Below are 9773 nucleotides of genomic sequence, written 5' to 3'. Positions count from 1 at the left end.
GACAGAGGTATATCTCTGTTCCCAAGGTCGAGCTTCTTGATTCCATTCTCTCGATGTTTGATTCGAAGGAAGATGCCGATGAGTTCGCTCGCCTCTCCTCGTGAGTTATATTTATTCACCTTTTTATCATGAATAGAGATTTGATGTTCTAGGAATTCCAGGGCACTATGAATGATTAGGAATTTCTTGATAAGAAGATGTGTTCTTCAATCTGAAATCCAAGCTATTGGGATTGATGTCATGGATTTTTCCGCTTGATTCTTTGTTCTAATTGAAATGGTAACTTGCATATTGCATACTTCCTTGAAGATTTAAACAAAGGATTTGATGTTCTTGGAGTTGCAGGGCTGTGAATAATTATAAAAACAAATTCTTTACGTCCTGCTCTAATATTCTTTAATAACAGTCTGAAACCCCAACTATCAGTGTTGAACTTTTGAATTTTTCTACTTGATTCTTAATTTTAGTGAGACATTAATGTGCAAATAGTGTGCTTCCTCAGAGAATATTTTCATCTCCTTCATCCATCATTTAGTGCTCTTTCTTTCTGCTGATGTCAGTCTGTTACGACAACTCAAAAGTTAAATAATGTTGTTCAGGTGCTTGGATGCCATTCTTCATGCTGAGCATAAAGCTATCTTAGAGGAGATGCGAGCATACTACTCATTCAGTGATACTAAAAAGCAGGACACAGCTGGATTATCTTCTTCAGGATTAGAAGAATCATTGCCTGTAAATCAGTATTTTCCCCTGGGTACTGAAAATCAAAAAATGGATGGCCAAAGAAATGAGGAATATTTTAGGCCTCTATATTTGGGTAATGTCCTGGAATTGAAAAAACTGTTTCGAAAAAGCCCCCTGAGATCAATACCACTTTGTCAGAATCCAGGTTTGTTGGTTTTGTTGTTGTGTAGTCATGCAAGTATAATTTATTTAATAAATCTTAGACACACTTCCTAATCCAAACCAATTGTATTTGCTATGTTTAATGAAATACATCTTTTACAGAATTTTTCCTAATCTGTTGTTAACTTTGCTACAACCATCATGTTTGTTCTTTTTATATGTGAATATGAGATTTTTTTTTATATATATAGAAATTTTATGTTATTTTTCCAACTTCACTGCTGGCCACTTCAATCTCACAGTGGCTAATTCATGCAGACTTGCCACAGACTTTCAGCAGGCTTTTATGAAACTTCTACAGGATGCTGAATTTGAAGAGCTCTCAGCTCAGGATTTGATGTTGACGTATGCACTAAACAATGATTATCTCTTGACATTGCCAATATATGTTGACTGGAAGAAAGCATCTAAATCTAATGCAATAATCTTCAGGTTAGTTTTTGTGCTGAACTCTTTGTCATGTATAGCCAACGGTGGCAACTACTCACTCCCACTTTTTAATAGACATACGTGTCAGTATTGTAATAAACTGAAGTTTTGTTCATCAAAAGACCTCTATTTACTCCAACATGATGTTTATACAGATCTAATTATTCCTAAAACAAGCACATGAAAGGATAAGATTGGAAATGTAAGTTAAGATAAACTTCTAATTTTCCTTAAACTACATATCTAGTTTGTTTCTCCGATTGCATTAAAATAGGACTGTGGGAGACATTGCAGTACAGGCTTTCAAATTGTTAAAAAGGGTTGACTTTTACAATCCTAATCTATAGTAGTTCTAATAAGGCCTGTTAAGGATCTTTGTGATATATTGCAATCACAAAATTCTTGACCAGGATTATTGTTGTGCTTGAATATGCTGCTTTGATCTGTTGTGAACTGCTGTTAATTTGGTCGTTTGCTAAAAGTTATTCAATCATTCTCGTTAAAGTTTCAGAGCTATGCAGACAAACATATTTTAGTCATCTTTGTTTTGCATAGTTTTTATTAACATCAATGTTTCATATATCAGACGTGGATACGCCACTGAAAGGCAAAAAGGTTTGCTTCTTGTTGAGAAACTAGATTTTCTGCAATCAAAACTTCTGCAAGGTATCTTCTTCAGTTTGTCAAGGCCATTGAAAAAGATTGGAGGTTGGATAAATGAGGTCCATTACTCTCCCCATATCTAATGATTTATTTGAATTGCATAAATCGGATAAAGCAAATTTGATGAGTCATCGAAGATGTCGAATTTGTGCTGCAGGGTTTTTCATTTTTGGTTTAGTATTTTTTATTTAATTACATGTCAACAGGCACTAAAAAGCTCTAGTGAAGCGGCTGATATGCAAATCTGGATTGACAAAGTGAAGCTTTGGCTTAAAGAGCGGTATTCACTAGAGAGAACTCAGTTCATGGTTGAAAGTAGGTCCAAAAATCAACTGAATTCCGAGCAGATAGGAGATGGTAAGCTTCCTATATGGCTTGCTGCACAAAGGGCAGTGGCCCGCTATGAAGGATTTTTGTCATCTGTTGGACCTCGTGGGAGACTCATAAGGAAATTGCTTACATGGATGGAAATTATTCCTTCAATGCCAGAGGCATCACTTGATCTAAAAAAGGAAACAAGCTATTCAGAAGCATATCTTAGGTTAGTTCTGCATTCCATCGTGTAATTATTATGCATTTAAAATTCCATTCTCTGTTATTTTCCAAGGACCAAGAAATTTAAACTGAAATTTCTGGCTGGGATTGGACCTGGGTGTAGTCAGATGGAGTTTGGGCCAAGCTGGGCTTCCAGCTTGTTTCAGGACTAGTAGTGTTTTGAGCCTCAGGGAAGGTTTGGTTGGTGAGTTATTCTCTCCAAGCAAGCACCTCTAACTTATTCCACCAACTATTTTAAAATATTAATTTTGAATAATATTAATTGAGTTAGCTTATATAAAAGCTTTCACTCTTAACCTTTTGTTTTAAATCAAAAGTACTTACGACATGCACCTTTACTTACCAACCAAACACAGCCTCAACATTCCTTAATTCTAACCAGTAGAAAGACAGGTGCGGTTTGGATCAACCATAGTTATCAAACCCGGACCGGCCCGGCGGTCGGACCGGTTGACCCGGTGACCCGGTGCTTCAACCGGTCCGGGTCTTTAATTAGACCGGTTATGCAATCAACCCGTTCTGACCCGCATTGACCCGCTTTGACCCGGTGGTTAGACCGGTTGACCCAGCGGTCGGACTGATTGACCCGGCGGTCAGACCAATTGACCCAGTTTGATTTGTAATTTCAATTTTGAACTTTGGTTATATATTGGATTGAGTTTGGTTTGATAGTTTGATGATAAATTTAAACTTTTATTGTGAATTAGTATTGTTATGTATTGATATTATGTGAAGTTTGAGCTTTTTTCCTCTTTTCTACTACTTCCAAATCAAAGATTAACAATTATTTTGTATTTTTTCCATTAAATTGTTTATTTGATAACTAATAATTCATGGATATTATTATGATATATTATTATATAATTAAAAACTAATTTATAATTTTAAAAATAATATTTTAAAATATTTTTATCAACCCAGCATTGACCCAAATGACCCGACGGTTGAACCAATTGACCCATGACCCAGAGTCTTGACCGGGTCAATGCCCGGGCCGGGTCTGATAACTATGGGATCAACCACTCATTGGGCATGGTGTTAGTTTTTAATTTTTTTATTAAAGAGATTTAACCTGATAAATGCTGATTGATGATGCTAATTTATCGTTTATGATAAGATTTTATATTAGCAATTTGCGATACCAAATAAGCAAATTGTTCTCTTTCTTAATTCAATCTCCTATCAGCATATATATTATTGATTTTGTTTGTCAGGAAAATTCTGGGGTTCAACAATTTTGTTCATTAAGATAACTATTTAGTTGCTAAAGCGTGCTATCTATATAATTATATATCTATATATTGTTTTCCTTAGATGGGTTTAGTTCAAACGAAGTATTTACATGTTGATAGTTACTGGGACGGTTATGTTGTTGTTGTCATCAGGCAAACTTTCTTGCCAAGAATAACGCTTAGCAACATTTGGGAACCAGCTTCAAGAGAATCATGTGGCGGAAATGTTTGGAAAATGTTCCAAAATGCTGTTTCTATTCTCTTTTCCAAGTCAATCCTTCAAGTAAGACTCCTTCGACATCCTTCTCTTGTTTGAATTTTTTGCCTTCATTTATTGTTTAGTTGTTAACAAATATAATTCGTCTTAGCTGTGAATGTTTGACTATGGTTGTGATAATAATTTGAGAGCATCTATTGGTTGTCTTTTTTTTTTTTTGAGAAATCAGAGCACCTATTCTTTTGAATAGTATGTACTGCATGTCTTACCGATTTACTTAACATGCTTTTTATACACTAGTTTTGGTAGTTATGTTCCGCATGAAATGTATGCCTGCTACAACAAAATTAAGAACCCAGCCATAATCCAACATTTGATGAAGTTGGTTATGTGGATTCTTATTGAAAATATATGTTTGATCATTCTATTAGTTTTCTGTGAGTTTTACTTTTCACTCATCTCTTGCAAACAGTCTTCTCTTTTACCCCTTTGTGTGCATATTGTCTTGAATTACTTCCATTCATTTATTGATTAGTTTCTTTTGTTCAGAGTTGCCTTGTATCAAGGAAGTGTGTTCTTTCTGCTTATTCCTGCTAATTTAAACATTTTAGACATATATATTCACATATTTCTTGACTTTCAACTTTAGTAATAAATCAGGAGCCTGCTTTTCAAGAACTGATCCTTCTTTATACTGAAGAAACAAGTCAAAATGAATACAACGGGCAACTAGAGGGTCTGCCGTTGCAAATGAAGATATATGAGAGAATACCTATTCCAGAGCTGCAGGTAAGTACGTTTGAATTTGGGTCTTGTACAAATCTTTTTTCTGTCTTATTTCAATATTCTATGGCAGGCTGGTTATTTATTAATATTATTGATGTTGTTGTTGTTGTTGTTTTTTGTTTGCTAAATGGATGGATTAAGTACTTTAAATTACAATGTAAATTTTTCCTTCAAATTATTCTTCTGCAGGTCATTTTTCCTCACAAAAAGTTGTCTTTCAGGATCCTAGATACAGTATGTTCTTTTTATTTTCCAGTATAATGGTTTCTGTTTGATTTTTTCCGTGTTCTTGTTAATATACATTGTCTTATACATTAAAAGACTAATGTCTCAATATTTTATGTTTGTGCTTTTATTTTTATTTTGCTATGGGGTGATTTTCTAATCTACTAATTTCTTCTCTCATACTTTACTCTCTAGAATAGAAACTATAATCAAGCATGGATTATGCAGACATAATTTTCTGTATTTAAATGAGCCTTGTTGGACATGAGACATCACATGAGTATTCTTGCTTGGAAAAATAAGAGAAGACAGTTTCCTCTCATCACTAAAAGAAAAAAAGAAATGAAAATGTAAATTGTCTTGGGGGAAAACCTGGTAACCTTTTGTAGCTTTGTATGTTCTTCTTTCTATGTTGTCATCTCTATAGGAGAATGCACATACTATCACAATTCTACAAGAACAATAGTCACTATTTTTTGTTATATTATCAAATCATGTATTTTAATTCAAGGGTAGTGATTGGTCCTTTCTATTTGAAGTCCTCTGTGGAGAGATTTTGTAAATTAATCAATTGGAAGTTAGCACCTCAAATCTTTGGAATGCAACTTTGTCTCATGGGTGCATCTAGCCATCACATGTCCATCATAGAATCACTGAAGGCAAAGATGTGATGGTTGCTAGACAGAACTCTATATTGACAAGGATACTTGAAACTTGTTCATAGAGTTTTTCCTTTATGATCAATCGTCCCTTTATGAGGTAACATTGTTTGCATGGTTTGACAGTTTTGCTGACTTAATCAATCTCTGAACACAGGTGCGGTTGGATATTGCAAGCTTATTGGGTTTACTTGCATTCTTTGTTAACTACAAATTTGAGAACATTCTCTCATCTCCGTATGTGTTCTGTTTGTCTATATTTTACGATATTGAGTGATGGAGTATGTTGACTGTATTCTCTTGATGGCTGCTTATGCTTTGTTACGTCAAGAATTTGGGATAAATTTAGCAGCAACCAGAAACATATTTTGTTTAGTTTATATTTATAATTTTCTTTGGAGCAATTTTAATTTTCTCACTTTTGTTAATTAAATAGAATTCCATTAAAGTAATTGATGGAAAAGTAATCTAAAATACTAGTTGAGGTTCAGATGTACCTCTGCATGACCCTAATTGTACATGACTATATGGTAGATGCATGTTGCCATACTGTCTCCCTTCATTCTCACTTTGTTGCTATTTTTTTGTACCTTTTGCTAACAATGATTCTGGCAGTACTCTTTTCACTATTATATTATTATTACTAGAATTTATCCATAGTTTGCTATTTGTTGCTACAGATCTGCTATTCTTCTTGATGTGATTGCTACAAGTGCCCTTCTAATTTATGTTACTCGTGTGGCATTGGGTTACAAACAAACTTGGGATCGCTACCAAGTGAGTCAAACTAAGATCAAGTTCATAATTTTTTATTACCATTTCATTACCTCCCATAGTCCCATTCTCTTCTGCAAAAAGGTTACTCACATGTCAGTTTTGTGTGATATTGGTCAGTGATCACTTTTTCAAGAGAATCACGGGTTTTCTCCCCTGTACACATAGATTGTTGTTGTTTACCAATTTGATATGATATTGTCTTCTTCAAATGAAATTATTGATTTTTTTTTTAATGTGGTTAAATGCATTAATGTCTGCATGGTGTTTCCATTAGGAAGAATGCAAAAAAATTACTGAGACACTACAACATAATTCAAGCTTTTTCAAAATATTTTAAGTTGATATAAAAACTTTCATTCTTGTCATTATATAACCTACCATGATTTTTTCATTCTCCGTGGTAGCGGAGGCATGATGCAACTCAAATTTTGTTCTGACATTAATTATAAATATGTTAACCTTTTCCTTTTCCCACAGTTCGGTGGCAATTTTGAGATCATCCATTGCATGTAGCCTAGCTATGGATTTTTCCTTTTCCTTGGATATCTGCTAGATGTATACATAAGCAACAAAAGCCATGGTAAACTAGTAAAAGTTTTAAAAAATCAATCTTGTGATCAACTAGTGAGGTATTCTACTTATTTTATTAATACTATTTTAGCTTGTGTTCTCAGAGCATTGCCATCAAGTTAAGTTCAAATATCCTAGCAGATATAATATATAGACTGCTTTTAGGTCTTAAAAAAAAGAAGGACTCATCATATGGAGAGCCAATTGTAAGTTAGCATCAACATATAAAAGCTAAAGATAATGTTCATGCTGGCTAAGACAGCTATTGTGTAGGTGGCTATTATCATTCTTGGTTGTTGGAAGATTCATTAGTTCTATTTTAGACTTCAGCACAATATGACTATTAGAATACAAAAACCTTTTTATCTTCTTGCTGTTATAGGTGATGTGTGATATCTATGCTTTGGTGTCATAGGTTTTTATCCTTAAATCTAATGCATTGTGTTTGCTGAATATGTCCTTCCAATCATCTGATTGTTTATCTCCTACTTCAGCTTTTGGTCAACAGGACTCTTTATGAAAAAACTTTAGCAAGTGGTTTCGGATCAGTATACTTTCTTTTAGATGCTTCCCAACAGCAACAGGTAATGCAAAATGAAGGGTTACTTCCCCATTTTGTTTTGATTGTCTTTAACTTTGTTGTTGATGTTATCAAAATTGTTCTGTTCCCTGACAGTATAAAGAAGCGATTTTGGTTTATGCAGTTTTACTCCATTCTAAGAGCAATCAGGTATTTCATTTTCTGGTTTTTTAATATTTGTAACAATTTCTAGAAATGTTGACCTTTTGACTTTCCTGTTGAGTTTTATTATGCTCTTCCATTTATTAGTTGGCAAAGAAAGCTATCGGGAAGAAACATATGGCAAATTAAATAGAAATTTGACTAGAAAAATTGGTAATTGCTCTTGATGCGCTAGTGAAGGTTTCATCAAGAGATGTAAATCAACTATTTGGTTTAGGTTTCTGAAGTATTTCCTGCTATAAATGCCCGTTCATTTCTTCGAGAGTGTCAAGAAGTAAAGAATGGGTGGAAGTTCCATTTTGCAGAAGTGGTTCAAAGTGGTGGGGAAGTTGTACTTCAGGTAAATCATTTCACATGAAGTGAAAAATCACCGAAGTGATTGGGATGGTTGGGTGAAGTGAGAGGAAATGAAATTATATATGTTGCCCTCTCTCCCCCACTCAGATATGAAAATACTGATATGGCTCTTAAATAAAATGAAGGAAGAAAAAAGTGGAGAAAGTGTTACTTTCCTCACTTACTGTAAAATGACCGACGCATATGGGGAGAAGTCAAGCACCTCCACTTGCTGTGAAATGGAAGGGTCATAAGTGTTTTCCTTCAAGAACATTAGCAATTGCCTTCAGTCAGTTAAAGACAACATATGTTTCCCAGATTTTAATCCAAGAATTCATTTGTAGCAATGCACCTAGTGGCTAATTACTGACGATTACTAGATCGAGGCACATCATGTAATGCTCTGTCCAAAACTTTTCAGGTATCCTGCGCTAAAGGTGTGAAAGACGAATGTGAGAAATTTTTGTATGCTAAATTCAAGGAAAAGGTACGCAATATAAGTTTGCCTAGTTATTCTGATATGTAGTGAATTGAAATTTTAGATCAACCATCTACAGATTGAAATGCCTATTGATAAGGCATTGGATACAGTGATGCGATTAGGCCTTGTGATGGAATTCTCAGAACAAGGGAAGATTAAACTAAAGGCCATACCATGTTCCATAGCATATGATAATCTCAGGAAACATTGGGATCACTTGCTAGAGCAAACATGAATCCGCGTTGAAATGTAAGCCTTTCCCTCATTTTTTTTTTTCCATACTCTGTTGGAATTGTTCTTTTGTGCATGATTATGTAATTATGTTCGATCTTTATATATTAAAATGATAGTTTGAAGATGGTGTTGAACATGAAGGATCTATATTGATCATTCACTATTTGAAGAAACATCTGCATTTATTGTCTACTAATACAAGTTCATCTCCAGATTTAGCCTCAATTGGATTAGATCAGAATGTTGGTTTGCATAATAGAGGAGATGGTGCTATTCTTATGAAGGATTTCTCCAGAGGCCTACATTGAGCCCTTTGTGAGTATATTTCCTGTTTTACCTGTTTGAATAACTTCTTGTTTTAAATAGACTGCAAGGTATAAATTGAAGTTTTTTTAAAATAAAATTTTATAAATACCTGTTTATATATTTTCCATGGTTCCATGCCAAGTTATAATAAAACATAAGGCATCTGATGATGGGTGAAACTAATGTTCATTTATGTGGTTCATTTTCCTTTTTTTTAAACTTGTCTGATTTAAGTAATAATAGTTAAGCACAGTATGTTATAGTAGAATTATTGGAATTTTCCAACTGGAATTTTTTCTTTTTTTTCTTTTTAATATTTTGAAGCAGAAAATGTTTGTAGGTTTCAGTTTTATATTTTTTGAAATTTATAATGTCTTAGAATAATTTAGGGGAATAAAAGGAGGATACAGTAGAAACAAAGAAACTATGTAGGAAAAAAATAAACAAAGAAGTCATAATTGACAATATAACAATTAGCGTTAGGTATGTCTTAAAAAATGAAAACTGGAAAATAAGAACCAGACGGAAACTGAAAGGGACATTGATGGAAATGTCAATATTCACGGATGTATTTCTAGAAAATCATACAACCCTAGAAAACCAAGGAAGAGTTACACATATAACCCTAGAAAATCATATAATTGCTTATAGATTC

The 9773-nt window shown here is 33.8% G+C and overlaps 1 protein-coding gene across 2 annotated transcripts; it reads left to right on the top strand.

Annotated features, from left to right (window-relative positions):
* Positions 1–749: 749 nt before the first annotated feature.
* LOC120272072 lies at positions 750–9337 on the top strand. 2 transcript variants are annotated; one of them, XM_039278811.1, is made up of 14 exons: positions 750–889; positions 1165–1338; positions 1922–2057; positions 2205–2539; positions 3939–4068; positions 4663–4791; positions 4978–5022; positions 5830–5909; positions 6353–6449; positions 7514–7603; positions 7696–7749; positions 8519–8584; positions 8655–8827; positions 9026–9337. In XM_039278811.1, the coding sequence occupies exons 2-13, from the start codon at positions 1193–1195 to the stop codon at positions 8811–8813; spliced, it is 1467 nt and encodes a 488-aa protein (XP_039134745.1). In that variant the 5' UTR covers positions 750–889; positions 1165–1192; the 3' UTR covers positions 8814–8827; positions 9026–9337. The 2 variants fall into 2 exon arrangements, with proteins under 2 accessions (XP_039134745.1, XP_039134746.1); XM_039278812.1 differs by having other exon boundaries at positions 797–889; positions 1208–1338.
* Positions 9338–9773: the final 436 nt, after the last annotated feature.

This window comes from Dioscorea cayenensis, chromosome 11 (genome assembly GCF_009730915.1).
Source record: "Dioscorea cayenensis subsp. rotundata cultivar TDr96_F1 chromosome 11, TDr96_F1_v2_PseudoChromosome.rev07_lg8_w22 25.fasta, whole genome shotgun sequence".
Classification (NCBI taxonomy): Eukaryota; Viridiplantae; Streptophyta; class Magnoliopsida; order Dioscoreales; family Dioscoreaceae; genus Dioscorea; species Dioscorea cayenensis.
This window is presented reverse-complemented; position numbering and strand designations above follow the sequence as displayed.